Source organism: Tauraco erythrolophus, chromosome 6 (genome assembly GCF_009769465.1).
Source record: "Tauraco erythrolophus isolate bTauEry1 chromosome 6, bTauEry1.pri, whole genome shotgun sequence".
Classification (NCBI taxonomy): domain Eukaryota; kingdom Metazoa; phylum Chordata; class Aves; order Musophagiformes; family Musophagidae; genus Tauraco; species Tauraco erythrolophus.
The window spans coordinates 19,843,852-19,868,606 of record NC_141470.1 but is presented as its reverse complement, the minus strand read 5'-3'; the positions used below and the strand labels follow the sequence as shown (position 1 = coordinate 19,868,606).

The following is a 24,755-nucleotide window of genomic DNA, read 5'->3' as shown; positions in this document are numbered from 1 at the left end:
CTCCGCCGAGTACACCCTGGCTGCAGGGGGGCTGCCTGCCATCTTCACACCGATTTGCAAGGGAAAACTTCAGCTCCAGCACACCTCCATCTTGACTGACCTGGTCGTTGTGGTTGTTTTCTCTTAGATCTTAATCCTCTCTGAGGGAGCTCGGCCCGGCAGGCACCCCAGGAGCGAAGCGCTTCCCAAGCCCCCCATGCAGCTCCCCCAGCGCCATCTTGAGCACGTGGCCCCGGCCCGGGCCCAAGCGGCCGCCCGGCCGGGAGCCGGGAGCGAGGGCAGCGCCCTCCTCCTCTCTCCTCCCTCCTGGGCAAAAGACCGCCAAAAAAACCGCCCCTTTGTCTCAACTTAAATAGGGCAATTCGCAGAGGCGCCAATTTGGCTCAACCCCCCGAGGGGGATGGGACTCAGATCTGGTGGCACAGGGAGCAAATCCCCTCTCCTGCCACCAGAACACCCCCCCACACATCAAACTATCACAGAGATTTGGTTTCCTTTAACAGGATTACCAATCCTGTCTCATTATCCAGTCTACTAGCAACAAAAACAAACAAAAAAAACCTAAACAGAGTTACTAGAATGCAGGCAAAACAGTTATGATTTAATCTGCACTTAATATTTTTAGAAATGAGAGCAAGCATTAAAGGTTAAATTATCAAGAGCATAGTAAGCAGGAGCTTGTCAGAGGTGGATGACAACTTCTTGTTTACAATTTGAGTGATTTTGTGTTAGCAAACCACGTTATGCCAAATGTAGCTTTGCATCCTGATTAATAGTGATAATTTTCTATAGCAGAATGTGAAGTACATCAGCAAAAACATGTGAGGTATAACTGAGCCAGATTCCATACTAAACGTTTGAAAATGAAGAGTCTGATCAAGTACATATTGTATAAGCTTGCTAGAAAGGAGCTATTTAAAACCAGATCAATTAATCAGGGAAATTTCTAGGTTACAAATGCTTATTGAGTCAAGACAGAAGTTCTAAGTCTTAGATAAGGATTCAAGACAATGCTTTATATTTTCTTATCCTCATCCCTTCAAAGAACAACAACAAATAATTTGAAGTTACTAGAATTTTACTCAGCTTTTGTTTTGAACATTCTTTTTGTTATGAAGTACTTTAATGGAAAAGGTCTTGGACATTTCAAGTTTAAAAACCAATATAAGTTTAAGAAATGAATTAAGTATCTGTAAACGTCTTTAACAACCTCTTTTAAAATTATATAGAATAATGATTTTAATTAGACATGGCCTTTTAGATTTAGGGAAAGAATACAATTATATTCAAACTAAATAGGGATTTTAATGTATTTGAACACCTTTGAAAGCTTATAGCACAAACTGTTAGCTAGAACATTTGCTTGTAATCATGTCATTAAGTCAATTTACTGTACTATCTAATTCTTAATTTACTAAATCTTTTAACTCATTTGCACCAGCAGTTTCAGTGCATCTCTAAATTCAGGTGCAGAAAACTGCTGTCAGTGGTTGCCACAGGAACCCTCTGTCTCTTCCCATGCAGTTGATTCTTACTGTCCTGGTACCTCCACTCAAGACATAGTACCTCACATGAATACTGTCAGCACCCTCCAAAAAAGTGAGAGCTCCCTATGACAACTTGTAAGATTTGTTAACATATTCTTCACAGAGCTTCCACATAGAAAATAAAAGCTTTCTGCCTCATTCCTGAATAGATTTGTTAGTCTGTCCCTGGGCACTTTTTTTTTTTCTTTCCTCTTATACTGACATAACATTTGCATATTTTGTTTGAGTTCTGATTTTATTTTCAGTAAGTGAGACCAGGCTTAATGGACACTGAGTTCCCTATATGAATATTGACAGCAACCCTATATTTAGGTTGCCTAAAGATCTCCCACTGATATAAAAGCACATAGAAGAAGCTGTAGCATCACAGTTGCTTTGCCTGTGTGCCTTTGGAACCTGCAAGGAAAACAAACCTCTTTTGCTCGCTAGAGGGGTATACATTCCTTTCTATTCCTAACTTTTGAAAATAATGCCTTCACTTTTGGTATTTATTCTTGTGAATCAAAGGCCAGTAGCAGGCCAAAATAATCACCAAACATCTGAAGAGATGTACCCATGTTATTACAAAAGCAGCAATACCTACTGTGACAAACTGAGCACATCATCCCTCCAGAGAAGGCAGAAAGAGTGAATAAAAACACAGAGACATATGACTATCTGTCGCAGACCGCTGGTCTCACGTTCTTCAGGAATCACAACCCAGAAGGTTGTTGTGATTCCCCTCGTATATCAGAAGGTCTTATTTCGCTCCAAAGGTCTATACCGCAATCAAAGGCTTCTAACAGAGAGCTTCAAGACACTGCTCTCCAGGGGCTCCTACCACTCCAGTCTCCAGGAGGGAACTGCCCCACTCCCTCTTGGGAGTGCCCCGCCTTTAACCATCCATGAGTCACGTGGTCTCCGGCTGACCAACGTGACTCACAGCACCTGTCCTGACGAGTCACAGGTGCTTTCTATTGTAGTAGCCCATGTAGCAGCCAGAAATCTTCCGCAACAATTCCCCCTCTTTTTCTGAAAAAACATCTAATGACCTTTAGGGGTTCTTAACGTTCCGTCCCATGTACAGCCACCGTGTCGGATACCTTTAAGACTAGGATCATGAGGAAGTGATTCTTATATTTTTTTATCATACCAAGTCGGCAGTGGATATATCCATTGTTCTGATGATGTTGGATACATCCACCCTGGCTGTTCTGGCTGCTTTTCCTGATGGTTAACCTGCGGTTGCCGTAACATTCCTTCAAAGGGTTGTTGTAACATTCCCTCAGTGCTCTTTTCTGGACTGGTCTGCGGCTCCCGTATTGCTCCCGCAAAGAGCTTGCTAGGGCTGTATGTCACATATTTCTTAGTTCTTCTTTTGTCATTTTTTGACCGGCCGTTGGTGTAAATCCTTGATCTACAGTTTTTTGCAAAATGGCCCATCTTTCCACATTTATAACACTTCTGTTTCTTATTATATGAGGCCACCAAGGTGGTGGCTAGTACAGTCATTTCATGCTCTACAGACCCGACCTTAGCACACGCAATGACCATTTCCTCTAAAGAGGGGTCCCCTGGCAGTACTTCAATAACTCTTCGGCAATCAGTGTTGGCATTATCCCTTGCCAGTTGTTTTGTCAATAGGGCCCGTAGATTGCTGTCATATATTTGTTTTTCTATTGCCCCTTGTAATCTCTCTACAAATTGTAGAAAAGGCTCCTTGACCCCTTGTTTGATCGTGGAGTACCTCGCTTGGGGCTCCGCCATTTCTGTGGTGCGCATGAGGGCCTGCATCCCTATTTGTTTGACCTGCTCAAGAATTTGAGGATGCCATTGGGCTTGTATTGCCGGATTGCTAAATACTTGACCTGTTCCCATCAGGACATCTGTACCAACGGCATAGCATGGGTCGCCTTGAGGTAATTGTGTAGTGCCTGACGATCGGCCAACTGCCTCCAAGTGCTCATAAAAATGGAGCGTTGAACTGGCTGGAACATAACCTGAGCCAGTTGTTGAAAGTCATACAGTACCAATATCTCTAGGTTTAGCAATCGCAATAATTGTGTCACTGCTGGGGAATTTGGCCCATATTGTGCTACTGCCTTTTGTATATCATGTATGACTTTCCATGACCAGCCCAAGTGTTGATTGGGCTGGTTAGAACCCGGGAGGGCCAGTTCCACAGGGAATACACTCGGCCTTCCCCCCATTTCCATCATGGATAATTTTTTATTACTGACTGGTAACCCCAAGACTTGAACCAAGTCCCAGTCCCCAGCCTCTATTGCTTTCATTTTTACTTCATTCCAGAAATGGACTGGGTCACGAGGTTGAACTGTCGCTGTAGGGGTTCCCAAGGGGTCTGGTTCCAATAAACAGACAGATTCTAGCGACTTTTCCCTTGGTGGAGAAACCGGTGGTAACTCCCCAGCTGAGCTGTCACTTGCTTTGGAGGTTTCTCCTAAAATCTCTTTTGCTGCAGGGGGGGTCATGGCCTGCTGCAATATCTCCACTACAGCTGCTAACTGCTGGGATACTCCTTGCAGCATTGTCACGGCCTGGCGCACTAGTGCTGGCTGCATGGCTCGTACCTGTGTCATATATGTTGCTGGATATGAAGTTGCCGGGGGTGGGGCCATTAGATCAAGCGGCAGAGCCGTAGGCGTGACACATCCTGAGGAGGAAGGGGGGGCTGCTGGGGCAAAGGGTGGGGGGCGCTCCAATATCTCCTGCAGGGTGGGGCAGAGTTCCTGCATAGTCCCCGCAACTTTATTGACCTCCGTGAACAGCGAGGATACATCTAATTCACTGTCCACACTGTCTGGGGCCAGTCCTCCTTCAGACAGTTCGTTGTTTCCTTCATACCCTTCGCTCGCTGATGCATAGTCTGTTAATTCATCTTCCTCCTTTTCTGCCACCCCCTTTTGAATTATATTATCCAGGGCCCTCCACGTACACAGCAGGTCAGTATCAGTTAAGTCCTTTTTTCCAAGGACTACTTCACAAAGTAGCTTATATCCCAACCTTTTCCAAAGTTCTAGGTTAAAGGTGAAGGTAAGGCTAACTAGGTCTTCATGTCCCGCTGCCCAGTTAAGTAAATTATATAAATCTTCATTACTTATATTGGCCCCTGCAGCCGTTCCCGCAGATTTAAGGAAAGTGAAGGTCTGATTTTCCTTTACAAAGTTTTGTCCCATTTTCCGTTCCCAGCAGCTCACCTCGTTCTAGATGTCTAAGTCGAAGCTGATCAATTCGCAGCTCTCCTGCTGCTCTCGAGCTTCACTGGGCTCTACCACACTTCGTTCTGCAGTCCAAGTAGTTCCCGTTCCAACAAATCACGTCGGGGTCACCAATTGCCACAGACCGCTGGTCTCACGTTCTTCAGGAATCACAACCCAGAAGGTTGTTGTGATTCCCCTCGTATATCAGAAGGTCTTATTTCACTCCAAAGGCCTATACCGCAATCAAAGGCTACTAACAGAGAGCTTCAAGACACTGCTCTCCAGGGGCTCCTACCACTCCAGTCTCCAGGAGGGAACTACCCCCCTCCCTCTTGGGAGTGCCCCGCCTTTAACCATCCATGAGTCACGTGGTCTCCGGCTGACCAACGTGACTCACAGCACCTGTCCTGACGAGGCACAGGTGCTTTCTATTGTAGTAGCCCATGTAGCAGCCAGAAAACTTCCGCAACAACTATCCTAGCATTCTTATAAAACAATAACCATGATGCCAACTGTCTGGTCTTTCAAATTGTTAAAGAATTTTACTAACTTTTATTTCAATAAAAGTCAGGTATCCTTCTCTCTCCTATCTCCTCTCTACACTATCAACACATAATGGTGGAAAGGTGTGATAGGGTTTTTTTAGTAGGTTGTTGTTTTGGTTTTGGTTTTTTTTTTAATTCTTGTCTTCCTATTAGAAAACTTGAACAAAGACTTAAAAAGCAAAGCACCAACTAAACACTTAAAAGCTAAATAGGAGCACTTTTACAGTTGCAATTTTAGTTCCTTTTCTGCAAACTTATTTTATTAAAATCATTAATTATATAGCTACATATTGTATTTTTCACAATATCCCCTCCTCATTTAGCGTATACAATAAACACCCCATGAGATAAGAGTAACTGTTTATAGGCATTGTTAAATGTAGTAAACTACCCCTGGGTCCAGTTTAAAGGGGTTTATTATCATAGTAGATCTGAAGTTATGGGGATTAACAGTTACCTCACGTATCATATATTCTACTTACAGAAGGGTAAAATTACGCCACCGATGTAAAAGGCACAAATTTTCAGATTTCGTTTCTTAAGTTAGGTTATCTTGGCCTCTGGCCACACAGATGAGTGCTTTAATACTCTTATGTTTATGTTTCATAATTCAAAACACACATATGACCTTTTTGACGCAGCATCAGGATCTCAACCCAGGATGAACAAACCGTGCAATGCAGACATCTCCAGTACAAAACAAGTGTAGATTCCCTACTAGCCTTTGAAAGCATGAGGACACAAAGTATATTCAAGGAACGAAAACCACTTTCTCTCTCAGAAAATTATTCCCAGCAATCAACGTCAATTCAGACGTTTTACCTGAGGTCTGACAGCAGTTATTTGTTGTATACATGATAACTTTGGCTCTGCCTCCCCTTGATGAATAGCACAAATCAAAGCATGCTGAGCCCCTGCTCATGATTGGAACATTTCTCTCTTATGGACATTCTATTAAAAAAAATGAATCCAAACCCAAGAATAACAAAAAACCCTGGACTCTGCTGAGCAGGAGCGTCAGAGCCAATTGCCACGATGAAACAGTTTTCTGTCTCCTGTTAAACCAAAGGACTGCACTGCACCCTTAGGAGGGAAATCAGAAGAGAGCAACAGATCAAAATCGAATATCTGGACTTATCTGATAGCACAATGTATTGGTATCCATTGTGCTTTGGATATTAGCTTTGTATTTCACGATGATGAAACAGTGTGACTGCTTTAATCCCAGCGGGGTTTGCTCAGTCCTTCATCTTTTTGAGACAGACGAATTGAGTTTCCTGCCCTCTATGTGAGGTTTTTCAGATAAGACCTTAAGAACTGCAGTTCTGCCTTTTCTTTATGGCCAGCAAAGACATTGTGACTTTTTGTAAGAAGTGGAGCTTGCCTTGATGTTCTTGAGGATGTTTGAGCCTCTTTCTCCCACAGTTTTTCAGTGGTCAAGTGTGTCAAACAGCTGAAGGACTCTGCCCCATCGGTGTATTTTAGTACTGACAATACATATATGAACTGCACATTTTTCAGATCTGTCTGGATCTAAACTCAGAAACCACCATTGTCCTTCTAGCTCTGAATTCCTGGCTAAACCCCACTTTCACTATGGTCAGACTTCACCCTCTCCATGCCCAGAAATGCCCTCCAACAACTCTGCCTGTGCTGTATTTAAGAGGCTCATGATGACAACAGCTGAACTGGGTAACCCCAGCAAACACATCACGTTGTTGATGCTGTAAACTTAGACGTATTTCAACTTTTAATGTCCTGTTTTGTTATTTAGTTTTTTTTTCTGTACCCTGTCCCCCTGTCTTATGCTCTTATTTTACAGATAAAGGCACATAAGAGCAAGCTTCTCAAACAAACTGTACAAGTTTCTTTTCCTCGGCATATCTATCCCTTTTAATACTAGAGGCTGCTATTTTTCCTCCTGAATTTCAGGTAGTCCAGCTGAGTGGAAGGAGTTGAGAAGCAACACACAAAAATCTTCTGTATGAGCTTTTAGCAGGAGTTTTGTGTTGGATGCCACAGGACACAGCTACAACTATGTAGAAGCACACTATTTCCATGAATCCCTGGGCATGCAGGTGAAGCCCAGACACCAAAGCAGTCTTCTAGTGAATGGAGCAGAGACTTTCACTGTTTAGTTGAGAAGTGCTGTGTCCACGACTTCTTCCAAATATTAACCTGGAGCATTTGCTGTTACAGAAGTTTTTGGTCAACATGTCTAATTTTTAAAAGAAGTTTTGCACGTACAGACACCTAAAATATACATCAGCTGTTATAAAGAAGCTATTACAATATCTTTCAATCAGGAAATAAATCTGAGACAGTTTTACTGGATTGATTCACATGCTAAACATATTTCCACCATACTGTGCTCACTCAGTACACACAGATACAAATACCTACATACTAGATACTGGATAATACCTTCTTCTTGCCTCTGTCCTGGTATGGTCTACCTCACTTACAGAATATAAAGTAATTTCCAGAAGTATAATAATTTTCATGTTAGGATATTTCAGCACTTTCTAAAATATTTTTAATTCACAAATTTTATGCAGGCATTATCACCAGTGCTACAAGGTTTGAAAGGTGAGATTTCTGTAAGGGTAGAGTTCACATCAGGAGGCAAAGCAATGCTGGCTCCATCTTTGGAACAGAAGAAGCAGAAATGAGTTCACATTCTTTTGTATCTTGATAAGCAAATCATGGGAGCAAATTAACCACAGTCAGCTTATTCGTAGCAAAACCATAAGCCGCATCCATGTATCTTCAAAACATTAGGAGTGAAACCTAACATCATCCACTGTCCTACTATATCAGATGCAGGTAGCAACACAAGTTCTACTATGTTTGAAGCTGGCAGGACATGAGCTATCTTCAGCCTTGAAGGCGCCTGGTTGCATTAGCAGGGAAACTGTATCGTCTATAAGCAGCATGGAGTAAACCAGTAAATAGCTTGCTTAATGAAAACAGGCACAGGACAGTTTGCAAGGGTGATTAGGGGTATTCTTACTTGTCTGGCACAGAACTCTGATCCAATCATCATTAATCTTTAGTTATTTCCTAAAAGTCATTCAGCAAGTTGAAGAGAAATCAAAAGTAGGATCTAATTCAAAAGACCTGAAGGATATTTTTTTGAACCATCAACGCTATTTCTTCAGGAGTCATTGACCTACCCTGACAGTGAGTTTACTTCTTTATGCCAGGATCCCTCCTCTTGGGAAAGGAGGAATAAAGAAGTATATCCCTTAGCTTAAACTCAACCATTTTTCCACGTTATTGAAAAGTGTGTCCTCATATTTGAGTTCAGTACAGCATCCTAAGATACAGATATTTCATATTGGGTCGCTAAAGGTTCTTACGAAAAAATTAAAACAAGGCTGAGTACAGCTTAAACTTCTTTGATTTCTAAGGGTAAATAATATACATCTATCAACGAATTAAACATTTTCAGAAAAAATAAAAACCAATAAATAATACTTCAGTGAAAAACTGAAGAAGTTAAAGACCATCATAAAAAAAAGTTGAAGACAACACTTCTTAGTACTCATAAGAGAATCTAATCAGTCAAGACAACATAGGACATCCTTCCTCTAAGAATATCTGGAACTTAAGTTGATCTGTCTGGTCATCTGCTAATCAATTCCTATTTCTGACAGGAACATAATGCCATGAATATGGACCTGAGTGAATATCTGAAAGTCAAGGAAGGGTTTCTGCGAGTTGTTCAGAGAACATTGTCAATAATAGGTGACATTTGGAATGTGCACAAAAGCAGGACACCAGGAGATAACAGTAAAGACTAACAGTCTTTAGGTCATGTCCTAAAATGGTAACAATTTAATATAAAATAAACATTTTCTTAGGACAACACTAATACAGAAGCCACTTTTAGAAGTATTTTGTGTGACAATGTAAAGTTCATTGAAATTATTCCCATAAAACGTATTAACTTGTAGATAAACTGTCACTTTTTTTTCATGTTAATTTTCAGTATTGATTTTCAGCAAAGGTCAAAAAGAATTCGTTGATCATTTACCTCAGACAATATATAACTAAACGACAGAGGTTGTACTGTGTAACTGTGAAGTTACACAGACTGCAATTCTGAATTATATTTGAAAGGACAAAGCCCCAAATATTTGAAGTACCAAAACACGTGTTGGTTTCCACTCTGAATCTGTGTCCAACAGGCTATAATATTTGGCAAAGACATACCTCCAGAATTTGGTAAACAGTGAACTGTGCCTACAAAAGAAAAGCACATGTTTCCTTTTTCAGAAAAAATATATCATTAGTAATTTGCTATATCTTTCAATATACACTGAAAAGTAAGGCAGTATTCAAAAAAATTCTTTTCCTCTGTAACCAGACTGTCAGTCTTTACTGTTATCTCCTGGTGTCCTGCTTTTGTGCACATTCCAAATGTCATCTATTATTGACAATGTTCTCTGAACAACTGCATTGATGTGCAAGCTGCAAAAACTGGTTTGCCTTCTGTAATTCTTGATTAACTTCACATTCTGTTCTATATTGTTTCTGCAACAAAACAAGTTTCAAACTGCTTGATACCAAAACTTCCACTAAATCTATTTTCATAAATTACGTCATAATCTATTCAGTTCAAGTTACTATTGCATTATACATCAGAACCTCAGCCATGTGTCCAGTTATTTTGCAATGCTTAGCATGTTGAATCAACATCCCTAAACCAGTATCTTGCCTTTATTTGCCATACTTTCACCTGCCCAAAGCAGAGGAGAAATGGCAGAATATACTTCATTCTGACCTATTTCAACTGTCCTTTGATTATCTTTGACGAGTCTTGATAATTTTTTATGGAAATTACCAAAACAAAAATACTTTTCAGCCAGTCACTAGCTTTACCTTGGTGACAGGACATGTGAATGTACACAGTGCATTTTGTAAAGACTAATGTGTGTAGTTACACTGCAAATGGTGTAGAATCACAGAATCATTTCAGTTGGAAGAGACCTTGAAGTTCAGTGAGTCCAATCATTAACCTAACATGGCCAAGTCCACCACTAAATCATGTCCCTAAGCACCACGTCTACACATCTTTTAGATACCTCCAGAGATGGTGACTCAACCACTCCCTGGGCAGTCTGCTCCGATGCTTGACAACCCTTTCAGGGAAGAAATTTTTCCTCTTATCCAGTCTAAACCTCCCCTGGTGTAACTTGAGGCTGTTTACTCTTGTCCTATCGCTTGTTACTTGGGAGAAGAGACCAACACTCACTTTAATACAATCTCCTTTCAAGTAGTGTGATAAGGTCTCCACTCAGCCTCCTTTTCTCCAGACTAAACAACTCCAGTTCCTTCAGCTGCTCCTCATAAGACTTGCGCTCCAGAACCTTCATCAGCTTTGTTGCCCTTCTTTGGACACGCTCCAGCACCTCAATGTCTTTCTTGTAGTGAGGGGCCCAAAACTGAACACAGTATTTGAGCTGCGGCCTCACCAGTGCTGAGTATAGGGGGACGATCCCTTCCCTAGCTCTGCTGGCCATGCTATTTCTGATATTTCTGTAATGAAGACAAATGATGAATCTGAAAAAAAGAAGCAGCTTGTGATACCAATGATATACTGTATGTGTTCAACTCCATACATACACACAGAAGGAGAAGTCAGATGGAAAAAAGCTTTGCCTGCCTTAACCTCACAGACCATGTGTTAGTCATCTGACAGATGTAAAGATCTGTACAGTTAAAAATGTGTCAAGAAAAATTGTGTTCTTAAATAGAAAGCAAATTTAGTCATGAATAATCCAAAGTAGAATCTGCAATCTTGCAATTACATGGCTAGGTTGTACAGGTTGTATAAATCACACATTGTTGCCAAGCTGTAATTTCAACAACAGAAGTCTCAGACATTTCTGATGGGAGCCATCTCTAAGTCAAATGGATTGCTGAACATTCCTAGATACTTTATTTACTCATGATGGCCCATATATGCAGCTGCTCCTAGTGACCATGAAAAGGAGACGACATTTGTTGCCTGAGACTACTGTGGGTTTTTTTTCCCTCCTTCTTTAGGTATCCAAGTGAAAGCCATTTGGAAAGCATGGCAAGACGTAATAACAGAGATCAGAACATACATATCAATGTAAACTTTAGGATTTACTGAGCATTCACCTCCTGAAAATGGCCAGTATCTGTAAAGTGGAACTAAGGAATTATTCTATGTCAGGTAACAACGAAAAGATGTTGCTTTCAATACCTGACTTTGAAAGATGTGTTAGCAAAATATTTAAAATCTTCTCTGAAGGAGTTTGAAAAGAAATGTGTTATTTTACATCTGTCCTTGAACGGCATCACTGTTTAAAATATTTAGCACACAAAGTGTACTTTGGTAAACAATACAGCCAGTAAAACGATGCTATGCTCTTACCTTCCAGGCTAGAGACATCTCTGTCTTTTTAGCACTGAAGAATGGTTTGCGGATGGAAACTTTCTATAAGCCTGTTTTACCTTATTTCAGTCATTGCAAAAAAGTCAATATCAACTGTCAATAAATTCTCACTCAAAATTATATTTAACTCAATAGTTTGAGAAATGGTATTTACAAAATCTGTTTGGCTGTGTTTTCTGCAGCTTAAGATCAGTCTATGAGCATTGGTAAGGTATTTTTAGGACTGGAAAAATGCTTTATGAGAAACTAAGCCTTGCCATTTTCTAGATTTATGATCTTTATTATTTTGCTGGATAGAATATAGGCACATTAATCATAATAGCAATTATTTTGATACTGATTCAACTAAACCTTCACAGGACCTTTCATACTAAAAGTAAAACTAAAAAAAATATCTGTGGAGTAAGAAAGAGATAGCTCTTCACTTCTCCCATCTCAATAGTAAAGCCACTAAAAATACTCAGGGGACTATGAACATGCATAAGGAATGTTTATATTCTTGCTTGAGATTAACATGATGCAAAATATTTTGCAGAATGTGGTAAGTGATGCATAAAATTACATCAGAATTAATGCCTAGTTGCACTTTCTCCAGATTCCTTCTGCTTTCAGAACTAAGATGGGAAAACACTACATGCTGACAGATTGGAAAAATTTAAGAAAGTTTATGCATCTAGACAACTATCATGAATGCTTTCAAAACCTCATCTGATCTGGGCTAAAATGTTGCGTATCCCAACATAAAAAGAGGAAGACAAATCTATCTTAAGAAAGACCAGGAAAACCAGAAGATAATCAGGAAAATCAGAAAGACTCAGCCAGATACTCTGTCCTTTGAGGACTGCGTCAGTATGTGCAATGTCAGTCATGAGTTGAACACGTGCCCTGCCTCCAGACATCAGTTAGCAGTGCTGGCTAATCACGCCAAGTATACATTGACATAGTAAGTGATGACAAAGCTATGTTGTTATTTTATTTGTATAAAATAAAACAAAACTGTAAGACCAAAAGGAGGAGAGGGAAAATAATTATTCTGGTGATTTAAGAAGACAATGCACCAGATCCATTACTCCTGCAAAGAGCCTTAAATTAACAAACACTGAAATCTTCTTGCAGCTGCATGAAATTTATGACACAGTCTGAGATTTCAACTCTGGGAGCTGGCAAATGCAGCTATAATCATGGAGAAAATTTGTTGTAGTGCTCCCACAACATCATAGGCTTCACAATCCTAAAGGGGTCTACTATCTCAATAAAGTACCAGGAAATGCAGCAACACAAAATAAATGACAAATATGCACTATTTATTCTTACAATACATTAGGAAAACCCATGTGCACACACAGAAGTAGAAGATATGAATGATACCTCCTCTACAAAGGCAGGGAGAGGTAAATGGTGTACAACAGACCAGTACTGTTTGCTGCTCCCATAAGAGGAAAAGGCTTAAACAGAAAGCAAAAGGCCAAACTTGTCACCTATGTGCTCATCAAATGCAGGTTCTGGAGTGATATAAAAATAGCAAAATAAGCTAGCAAGAGTCAAGAAAAAACAACAAACACAAAAGCAATGCGAGGGATCCATTTGTTTTCAATATGGATCCAAATTGCTGCTGTAAGGTTAGGTAGCTTAACTGAAACTACTCAACTGAATTACAGAGATTTCACGCTAAACAAGTGTCAGACAATAGGTCTCATTGGGGTTTTGTTTTTCAACATCGCCTAAAATCCGAGTTGCAAACAAGTCGCACACAAAAAAAAGCTGTAACCACACAGGTAAAGACTTTAAATACATAAATGCTTGTTCATTTTCTCTCTCGTCCTTCAATCCACAGTATTAAAACCTCAAATGACTAATACGGTGCTTCTGGGCAGGTCTCAGTCTCGCCAGCATTCAGAAGTTCAGCAGCTCACCTTTACCTCACCGACTCTCAAAATGAGAGCTGTCGTGCTGCCTCCCACTGATATTGCGGAAGATCTAAGATTGATCCAATACCCACATAGCCAGCTTTTCAAAGGAGTGCGCTAATACCAGATTTTTTTGTGGTTTAAGGTCATGGAATGAAAAGTATAGAAATTTTAATCCCTTCTATAAAAGTTTTCCTGCTTTGAGCAAAACATATATAAACATTCAGGACACTTATTCTTAAGAGAATAGACACAAAAAAACTGTGCAAGGTTAATTTTTCATCTTTTTTTTTAATTATTATTGAACCATACTTTGTATTTCAATACCTATTAGATTTTTCCTTTTTATTTTAGTTGAAACTAAGTGTTAATAGGTTTGGACAAGAAAGCAAATTTGAGAGTCAGTAGATTTCACATTAATACTTGTCTTGGAAAAGAAAGGGTGTAAAATGTAATTTAACCAATCCGATGATATCAAATGGAATATTGGTCTGTCAGTCATAGGCAGGCAATCTAAGTAATGCATCTGTCCAGCAAATTTAATAACTTTTATGCTCATATACTTTTCAGAACTATCTTAGAGATCTTGCTCTAGGTCATAGAAGGTGTACTTCTCATGAACGCTTCTTAAAGCTACAGCTGACTATGCACACAATTTAAAAGTGGTACTTTCTTATCTGGAAATATATTGGATTTTCAGAGGAACAATCTTTTAATGAACTTACTGCTTAACAGCTGCATGTCTTGGGATCCATAATTATTTCTCAAAATCCAGATCCCATCCCTTGATGATAAAGCTGTGTCATTCCATATTCCCACAAGTCCAGGAATTAAATTCATAGATTCGTAGACTCAAATTTCTGGCAAATATGAGTAACTACGCTTTGAAATACTAACAGCCTACTAAGACATGACATAATCCTGACGTAGACTTTAAATCTACCAAGCCAGGCAGCTATGTTGTCCTATTCCCAATTATACTTATTATATTTAACACAATTGATAATATTTTATTTTGTTTAAGAAGTGGTCCAACTGATTGTTCCGTGGACTAATTGATTAACAAGACAAATCATGTATTTAGCAATTAAGGAAAGGGGAAAATAAGGCACAGAACAATCAGAATACTGATTAGGGGATAGTGAAGAAGGTCAGCCTGTCTTCATAGGAGAGGTGCTTTAGCCCTCAAATCATCTTCGTGGCCCTCCTCTGGACTTCCTCCAGCACTTCCATGTCCTTGTGTTGGGGACTCCAGAGTTGAAATGCTTTAGACAAGTCCAGGCAGATGATGAGCGAGCGGCAGCGTGGTTGCTGAGCTACTGGCTGGGCTCAACCACCGCAGTGCCTGAAGACCTCTTTCACTGTCTCTAGCACAGCAGTCCTAGAAGCCGATGTTGCAGCTTCAGGAAGTCACACAGTGCCCTAATGTGGGCGGCCCGATCCTGCGCCAGAGACTGGAAGACGTTGAGCGGCTCGGCCGTTCGGAAGGTTGGGGGCAAGATTATCTCCTCGGGCACTTTCTCATTGCCAAAGAAGAAGTGGTGGAGGCATTTCTGCTCCAGGCGGATGCGCAGGTACCCTATGATATTCTGCAGCTGCGGCAGGAAATCCCTCCTGCACCACTTGACACGGGTAAAATGGTCAGGAGGTGCATCACAACAGTCTTCAAGATAGAGGTGGAAAAGGCGGTGCCCTCCAGGATGTGAGCACAGACTTGCAGGCATTTGAGGTGGCAGCTGTTGCGCGGGGCCCATGTGGCCACGTGCCTGAAGAACTTCACCTCTGCCACAGCGTAGCTCTCCGGCCACATCGTGTCTGGGTTGAAGGTGTCCTCTGTACTCCAGCTGCTCAGGAAAATGTCCGAGTCGCCTTGCCGCACCCCAGGCATCATCTCAATGAAGAGGGTTCTCCCGAAGGCATTTGTCAGCTGCAGCTTGCAGGAGCGGCTGGTGGGCAGCACCTCCATCTTGTAGTGACGCGACTGAGGCACGGACGCCCAGACCAACCTCACAAGGTTCTGGAGCCAGATGGCAGTTTTGTGCACGTTTAGGTAGGAGCCGCTGCAGAGGGTGTCTCGGAGTCTGGGCTCCTGATTTCTCCTCAGCTCCTCCTCAGGGTGGTGGACGAAGCACAGCATGTTCTCCGCTAGCTGCTCACCTGTGCAGGTGCACACTTGCTCCACACGAATGCGGAAGTTCCTTGCTGGCCCCACTCCCGCATCACTCAGCTCCGGATGGAAGGCATGCCCACGGGGGGGCTTGAGGGGCACGAGCATGCGGTAGGTTTTGTCTTCCTCACAGGGACTCCAGCCTTCGAAGGCACTGCCCACCCCGATAGGTGGTTGCAGCACTGGGAAGAAACTATTCGACAAGAGGTATCGGAAGAAAAAGACGAAGGCGCCTACCAGGTCATTCACTAACTGGCAATCTTTGTCCAGGTTCTGAACTGGCCACTGTATGCGCTCCTCTAAAAGCCTTCGCAGGTGATTTCTGTCATCACTGTCGTCGTCTTCTTCCTCGTCCTCTACCTGATCTGTGTCGCTGCTAGAGCTGTCCTCTTCACTGCTCCAGTCAGGCTCACGCCTCCTTTTTTGGAGCAGCCAGCAGAGCCCGAAGAGCAGGACCAGGACTCCAGCAATAGCCCAGAACTGCCACTGCTGCAAGGCAGCAAAGAGCAGGGCTCCCCAGGGAAAGCTGCTCTGCCCCTGGCTCCGCAGCTCCTGGAGCCTCTGCTCCATCTTTTCCAGCAGCTGAGTCATCTGCTGGCTCAGCTGCTCCGCACACCGCTGCACGCGCTCACGCGTGTCTCACCCAGCTCATCACTGACCACATGCGTGGCAAGGATGATGCTGCACACGAGGCACGCGAGGCACACGAGGAACGTTCTGGCGAACATGGTCTGCAGGAGGGAGAGAAGGGAGTCAGTGGGGCTGGGAGGGAGGGAGCCGGCGGCGTGGCAAGCGTGGACGGGAGCCGCAGGGAGCTGGGAGCAGGGAGGAGAGGGAGCGAGGCAGCTGGGAGGCAGCGGGGAGGCAGCGAGGCCGGCGCCCAGCCCCGGCGGCAGCGGCGGCACCGTGCCCTGCCCCAGGCGCTCCCGTGAGCGGCCGGGCCCTCGGTGCGGGGCGAGAACCCACCCCCGGGGGCCGCGATTCTGCCCCGGCCCTCGTCCAGCCCGACCTCCCCCGCGTGTGCACTCACCGCTGTCCCAGGACGGACTGGGGCTGCGCTGCCCGCTGGCCCACCTGGTCACGGCCCCCACGGGGACTCGTCCCGGTGATGTCACAGGCGCCAGAGCGCGTCACAGACACGCCCGCCGGCCCCACTCCGGCTCAGTGACTCACGGCTGCCCCGGGCAACCGCAGCCCGGACACCCACGGACACCCACGGACCGCAGACCCTCCCGGCAGGACAGGGCTCGCAGGGGCTCCCGTTACCAAGCAGACAGAAGCCCCCGCAAACCCTCACCAAACAGAAAATCGGGTGGCGTGACCCGCGGATGCTTTGCTCCTTGAGATCCCATCCCGTGAGATGTTATCGGCTCCCTCGGTGCCGGCCTCCGAGCTTGTGGTCGAGGGTGTGCTCTTGGTGCCTTCGTGAAACCGATGGCTGGCTGGTGGTGTATACCGTAGAATCATTGCATCGTAGAATCGTAGATTCATAGAACGGTTAGGGTTGGAAGGGACCTCAAAGATCATCTGGTTCCAACCCTGCTACCATGGGCAGGGACACCTTTCACTAGATCAAGTTGGTCAAAGCCTCATCCAACCTGGCCTTGAACACTTCCAGGGATGGGGCATCCACAACTTCTCTGGACAACCTGTTCCAGTGCCTCACCACCCTCAGAATGAAGAAGTCCTGTCACTACACACCCTTGTCAAAAGTTTCCTCTCCAGCTTTCTTGTAGGCCCCCTTCAGGTACTGGAAGGCTGCAATAAGATCGCCCCGGAGCCTTCTCTTCTCCGGGCTGAACAGCCCCAACTCTCTCAGCCTGTCTTCATAGGAGAGGTGCTTTAGCCCTCAAATCATCTTCGTGGCCCTCCTCTGGACTCGCTCCAGCACTTTTTTAAGCCACTTTTTTTTTTGCGACTCACTCGTCATCACCCACACTGAAGCAAAGGCATCCATCTTAGGGGTGATGCTGGTACCGCGGCTTAACTACATAAGAGAATCAGCAAACACTTGCGTGCTTCAGGGATCCTGATGCAAAGCTCAACAGATGAAACTGAATCGGTCTAACAGTCTAACAACTTCACAAACTTCTGCTGGGTTTTGAAATGGTTTAATCATCTATTAACCTCTGCTGAGGCCTGAATGTCGAAGAGTTATACAGCTGCTGATTAGATTAGTGGTTTGTTAAAACAGTAGTACAGTTGCAGCTTCTGAGATTTAAAAAAAAAAAAACAACACGCATTTCTGTGCTTCAAAAACATCCTTAAGGTTTCTACAAAACGTTTAGAGACCCTATAAAAGACACACACATTTCTCACTCTAAACCACCTCCCAAACAACGATGTTAACGATACGCTTTCTTTTAAGCAAATGGAATTCTCTCCATGAATACAGAGTTCTATTTATAAGCTTGCAAAGGCAAACAGTATCCACATGGCAATGTTGAGTGTCCCGTCTGGCTCCTCCACTCACCTTTGCGACTAAGAGAGTTACAGTGTGAACATGCAGAACGCTATTTTAAAGTCAACCTTAATTGAATAAAGCAAAGTACTATCACTTGGACTGTATTTAAAGCATATGTAATCAGACTTTAAAAGAAATCTGAATTAGAGCTAAAAAATACATACTCTAAAGCATCACTAACAATAATAGAAGAAAAAACCCAAAGGTCAGCACAAAGTTAGGTTCTAATTTCCTTCCTTTCAACACTTGCAGGACTACTTCTAGTTATACTAGAAAGCCGAGAACAACTAAAGGAAAACCAAATATTTTGGCTTTATCCCTCAAATCATCTTCGTGGCCCTCCTCTGGACTCGCTCCAGCACCTCCATGTCCTTCTGTTGGGGACTCCAGAGCTGAAATGCTTTAGACAAGTCCAGGTAGATGATGTCAGTTGCTGTTCCCTTATCCACCAATGCTGTAACCCCATCATAGAAGGCCACCAAATTTGTCAGGCACGATTTGCCCTTAGTGAAACCATGTTGCCTGTCACCAATCACCTCCTTATTTTCCATATGCCTTAGCACAGTCGCCAGGAGGATCAGCTCCATGATCTTGCCGGGCACAGAGGTGAGACAGACCGGCCTGTAGTTCCTTGGGTCGTCTTCTTTTTCCCTTTTTAAAGATGGGGGCTATGTTTCCCCTTTTCCAGTTGGTGGGAACTTCACCAGATTGCCATGACTTCTGAAATATGATGGATAATGGCTTAGCAACTTCATCTGCCACTTCCCTCAGGACCGGGAATAAGCCCAACTCTCTCAGCCTGTCTTCATAGGAGATGTGCTCCAGCCCTCGGATCATCTTTGTGGCCCTCCTCTGGACTCGCTCCAACAGCTCCATGTCCTTCTTGTGTTGGAGACCCCAGAGCTGAAGGCAGTACTGCAGGGGGGGTCTCCCGAGAGCAGAGGAGAGGTACAGAATCCCCTCCCTCGACATGATGGCCACACTTTTTTGGATGCGGCCCAGGATACTGCTAGCATTCTGGGCTGCAAGCGCATTTTTCCTATAGAACTGCGAACACCAAAACCTTTTCAGTCAAGTTGGAAGGGTTTTTTATTTCTATCATGACAGTTTTTAAGCAGAACTTGTTTTTTTCCACAAACTAGATCCTTAAACACTATACCAGAACTTTTTTGGAGTCTTTCCTTAGGTTCATTCATTTAATTAACCTTCCTATCAGTCACCCATGAACACCGAATCATAGACTGCTTTGGATAGAAGGGACCTGAAAGATCATCTAGTTCCAACTCCACTTTCCTCCTTGAGACCAGGTGGCTCAAAGGCCCCTCCAGCGTGGCCTCAAACACTTCCAGATATGGAGCATCCACAGCTTCTCTGTGCAACCTGTTCCAGTGCCTCACCACCCTCAGAGTGAAGTTCTCCCTTAGATTGGAAATCTACCCTCTTTCCGTTTTAGGCAGTTGCCCCTTGTCCTGTGCTGCACAGGCACTGGCAGGCGCAGCGTTTGTTCCAACACGCCGTTTATTGACAACTCTGCACGGAGTAAAGCTCCCAGAAGGAACGGACTCTCTCAAAGAGCCGGGGGCGGTTGCTGCCCAGGCGGTAACGGGAGTCTCTGTCACAAGCCTCCTTGCAACGGCCTCTTGAGCTGCATCGGGTCCCACAGCCCAGAGCGTGCTTTTGCTGTGGCAGAAAGCTGCGGCAGCAATTCCCGCTGCCAGTTGAGCAGCGTCTTCTCCACAGCCTGCGTGCTCGGTTCTGCAGCACCAGCTCCCTGGGGAGTGCCTAGGATGAGTAGATTCTCCACCCGGAGCCCAGGGAACACACGGAGGCACATGAGCGGTGCCCCTCGCTTGGTCCCTGCACCGCCAGAGTTGCCAGCAAGAATTTCCGGGCCCGTGTGAAATGCCATACTGGCCGCAGCCAGTGCGAGGGCAAAGCAGGGTGACAGTCATCTTGGTCGCCACTGTAGTCGTCAGTGGCTGCTGTGCTGGGGACACCACTGAGAGAGAGGAGAGAGCGGCCGCTCTTGGGAGAGGGCTGCCACACAGGCTTGTGTCTTTCCTTTCCGTGTCCCGCCTTCTCCCTGCTTTTTCCCTCCTGTATGAGGGGGTCATCTGCTGTCAACTGAGAGCCCCACAAACACAGCTCTGTGTCTGTCCTGGGTTTGGCTGGGACAGAGTGAACCTTTCACAGGGAAACTGGGAGGGGGCACAGCTCGGGCAACTGACCCCAATTAGTCAGAGGGCCATTGGATACCACCTGCCTCCTGCCCGGAGGATATAATTATGCCCGGAGGATATAATTTGAGGGAGCTCACCGAGGGAGGGGCGTTTCACATCCTCACCCATCGCCAGCGGGCCGGGCTGCGCAGGGACTCCAGCTTTGGGTTCCGCGGTCGGCGTGCCGAGCATTTGTACCGCTCCTTTGGTACTGCTCTCTTTTTATGAATATTATCACTGTTATTACTCTTTTTTCTTTTTTTTTTTCACTGTTTTATTAAATCATCCTTATCCCAACCCACGCGTTTCACTCTATTTATTCCGATTTTCTCCTCCCATCCCGCCAAGGGGGAGGAGGGAGCGAGCGGCAGCGTGGTTGCTGAGCTACTGGCTGGGCTCAACCACCGCAGTGCCTGAAGACCTCTTTCACTGTCTCTAGCACAGCAGTCCTAGAAGCCGATGTTGCAGCTTCAGGAAGTCACACAGTGCCCTAATGTGGGCGGCCCGATCCTGCGCCAGAGACTGGAAGACGTTGAGCGGCTCGGCCGTTCGGAAGGTTGGGGGCAAGATTATCTCCTCGGGCACTTTCTCATTGCCAAAGAAGAAGTGGTGGAGGCATTTCTGCTCCAGGCGGATGCGCAGGTACCCTATGATATTCTGCAGCTGCGGCAGGAAATCCCTCCTGCACCAACTTGACACGGGTAAAATGGTCAGGAGGTGCATCACAACAGTCTTCAAGATAGAGGTGGAAAAGGCGGTGCCCTCCAGGATGTGAGCACAGACTTGCAGGCATTTGAGGTGGCAGCTGTTGCGCGGGGCCCATGCGGCCACGTGCCTGAAGAACTTCACCTCTGCCACAGCGTAGCTCTCCGGCCACATCGTGTCTGGGTTGAAGGTGTCCTCTGTACTCCAGCTGCTCAGGAAAATGTCCGAGTCGCCTTGCTGCACCCCAGGCATCATCTCAATGAAGAGGGTTCTCCCGAAGGCATTTGTCAGCTGCAGCTTGCAGGAGCGGCTGGTGGGCAGCACCTCCATCTTGTAGTGACGCGACTGAGGCACGGACGCCCAGACCAACCTCACAAGGTTCTGGAGCCAGATGGCAGTTTTGTGCACGTTTAGGTAGGAGCCGCTGCAGAGGGTGTCTCGGAGTCTGGGCTCCTGATTTCTCCTCAGCTCCTCCTCAGGGTGGTGGACGAAGCACAGCATGTTCTCCGCTAGCTGCTCACCTGTGCAGGTGCACACTTGCTCCACACGAATGCGGAAGTTCCTTGCTGGCCCCACTCCCGCATCACTCAGCTCCGGATGGAAGGCATGCCCACGGGGGGGCTTGAGGGGCACGAGCATGCGGTAGGTTTTGTCTTCCTCACAGGGACTCCAGCCTTCGAAGGCACTGCCCACCCCGATAGGTGGTTGCAGCACTGGGAAGAAACTATTCGACAAGAGGTATCGGAAGAAAAAGACGAAGGCGCCTACCAGGTCATTCACTAACTGGCAATCTTTGTCCAGGTTCTGAACTGGCCACTGTATGCGCTCCTCTAAAAGCCTTCGCAGGTGATTTCTGTCATCACTGTCGTCGTCTTCTTCCTCGTCCTCTACCTGATCTGTGTCGCTGCTAGAGCTGTCCTCTTCACTGCTCCAGTCAGGCTCACGCCTCCTTTTTTGGAGCAGCCAGCAGAGCCCGAAGAGCAGGACCAGGACTCCAGCAATAGCCCAGAACTGCCACTGCTGCAAGGCAGCAAAGAGCAGGGCTCCCCAGGGAAAGCTGCTCTGCCCCTGGCTCCGCAGCTCCTGGAGCCTCTGCTCCATCTTTTCCAGCAGCTGAGTCATCTGCTGGCTCAGCTGCTCCGCACACCGCTGCACGCGCTCACGCGTGGTCTCACCCAGCTCATCACTGACCACATGCGTGGCAAGGATGATGCTGCACACGAGGCACGCGAGGCACACGAGGAACGTTCTGGCGAACATGGTCTGCAGGAGGGAGAGAAGGGAGTCAGTGGGGCTGGGAGGGAGGGAGCCGGCGGCGTGGCAAGCGTGGACGGGAGCCGCAGGGAGCTGGGAGCAGGGAGGAGAGGGAGCGAGGCAGCTGGGAGGCAGCGGGGAGGCAGCGAGGCCGGCGCCCAGCCCCGGCGGCAGCGGCGGCACCGTGCCCTGCCCCAGGCGCTCCCGTGAGCGGCCGGGCCCTCGGTGCGGGGCGAGAACCCACCCCCGGGGGCCGCGATTCTGCCCCGGCCCTCGTCCAGCCCGACCTCCCCCGCGTGTGCACTCACCGCTGTCCCAGGACGGACTGGGGCTGCGCTGCCCGCTGGCCCACCTGGTCACGGCCCCCACGGGGACTCGTCCCGGTGATGTCACAGGCGCCAGAGCGCGTCACAGACACGCCCGCCGGCCCCACTCCGGCTCAGTGACTCACGGCTGCCCCGGGCAACCGCAGCCCGGACACCCACGGACACCCACGGACCGCAGACCCTCCCGGCAGGACAGGGCTCGCAGGGGCTCCCGTTACCAAGCAGACAGAAGCCCCCGCAAACCCTCACCAAACAGAAAATCGGGTGGCGTGACCCGCGGATGCTTTGCTCCTTGAGATCCCATCCCGTGAGATGTTATCGGCTCCCTCGGTGCCGGCCTCCGAGCTTGTGGTCGAGGGTGTGCTCTTGGTGCCTTCGTGAAACCGATGGCTGGCTGGTGGTGTATATCGTAGAATCACTTGCATCGTAGAATCGTAGATTCATAGAACGGTTAGGGTTGGAAGGGACCTCAAAGATCATCTGGTTCCAACCCTGCTACCATGGGCAGGGACACCTTTCACTAGATCAAGTTGGTCAAAGCCTCATCCAACCTGGCCTTGAACACTTCCAGGGATGGGGCATCCACAACTTCTCTGGACAACCTGTTCCAGTGCCTCACCACCCTCAGAATGAAGAAGTCCTGTCACTACACACCCTTGTCAAAAGTTCCTCTCCAGCTTTCTTGTAGGCCCCCTTCAGGTACTGGAAGGCTGCAATAAGATCGCCCCGGAGCCTTCTCTTCTCCTGGGCTGAACAGCCCCAACTCTCTCAGCCTGTCTTCATAGGAGAGGTGCTTTAGCCCTCAAATCATCTTCGTGGCCCTCCTCTGGACTCGCTCCAGCACTTTTTTAAGCCACTTTTTTTTTTTGCGACTCACTCGTCATCACCCACACTGAAGCAAAGGCATCCATCTTAGGGGTGATGCTGGTACCGACGGCTTAACTACATAAGAGAATCAGCAAACACTTGTGTGCTTCAGGGATCCTGATGCAAAGCTCAACAGATGAAACTGAATCGGTCTAACAGTCTAACAACTTCACAAACTTCTGCTGCGTTTTGAAATGGTTTAATCACCTATTCACCTCTGCTGAGGCCTGAATGTCGAAGAGTTATACAGCTGCTGATTAGATTAGTGGTTTGTTAAAACAGTAGTACAGTTGCAGCTTCTGAGATTTAAAAAAAAAAAACAACACGCATTTCTGTGCTTCAAAAACATCCTTAAGGTTTCTACAAAACGTTTAGAGACCCTATAAAAGACACACACATTTCTCACTCTAAACCACCTCCCAAACAACGATGTTAACGATACGCTTTCTTTTAAGCAAATGGAATTCTCTCCATGAATACAGAGTTCTATTTATAAGCTTGCAAAGGCAAACAGTATCCACATGGCAATGCTGAGTGTCCCGTCTGGCTCCTCCACTCACCTTTGCGACTAAGAGAGTTACAGTGTGAAACATGCAGAACGCTATTTTAAAGTCAACCTTAATTGAATAAAGCAAAGTACTATCACTTGGACTGTATTTAAAGCATATGTAATCAGACTTTAAAAGAAATCTGAATTAGAGCTAAAAATACATACTCTAAAGCATCACTAACAATAATAGAAGAAAAAACCCAAAGGTCAGCACAAAGTTAGGTTCTAATTTCCTTCCTTTCAACACTTGCAGGACTACTTCTAGTTATACTAGAAAGCCGAGAACAACTAAAGGAAAACCAAATATTTTCCGAAGGAAAAAACGTGAGGCATTTAACGATCAAAAATAATTGACTTAAAATTACTGAGAATTTTCTACATCATTTCTTGAGCTTAAACCACTATAACGATTGAGTATTATTTTACAACAATTTTAAAGAACACGCGGTGACATGCAATCTGAAGTACAAAAAGTGCTACCAGCTGGTTGTTTTCTACACAGCACTAGCTCTGTGCAGAGGATGCAAGTCATAGTAAGCAATGCAGTGCAAATAAGATTACTATGAACTGCACA

At 45.6% G+C, this 24,755-nt stretch overlaps 2 protein-coding genes and 1 pseudogene across 2 annotated transcripts in view; all 3 read right to left on the bottom strand.

Annotated features, from left to right (window-relative positions):
* LUZP2 (leucine zipper protein 2) overlaps positions 1-3,308 on the bottom strand; it is a 73,162-nt gene extending 69,854 nt beyond the window's left edge. The window contains exons 1-2 of the mRNA XM_086612900.1: positions 3,055-3,308; positions 2,766-2,943 (exon numbers count right to left, since the gene is read on the bottom strand). Coding sequence (XP_086469026.1) covers positions 2,766-2,943; positions 3,055-3,308 — 432 coding nt within the window. The remainder of the gene's footprint in view (positions 1-2,765; positions 2,944-3,054) is intronic.
* An 11,688-nt stretch (positions 3,309-14,996) lies between these two features.
* On the bottom strand, positions 14,997-16,524 carry LOC147528543 (inositol 1,4,5-trisphosphate receptor-interacting protein-like 1; annotated as a pseudogene).
* Positions 16,525-20,914: 4,390 nt separating this feature from the next.
* Positions 20,915-22,444, bottom strand: LOC147528542 (inositol 1,4,5-trisphosphate receptor-interacting protein-like 1). Its single transcript, XM_086612899.1, has one exon. It carries the CDS (start codon positions 22,442-22,444, stop codon positions 20,915-20,917), a length of 1,530 nt encoding a protein of 509 aa, XP_086469025.1.
* Positions 22,445-24,755: the final 2,311 nt, after the last annotated feature.

Excerpts from the sequence above, each read along its gene's own strand:
- LOC147528542 (XM_086612899.1), bottom strand. The coding sequence starts at position 22,444 with ATGTTCGCCAGAACGTTCCTCGTGTGCCTCGCGTGCCTCGTGTGCAGC.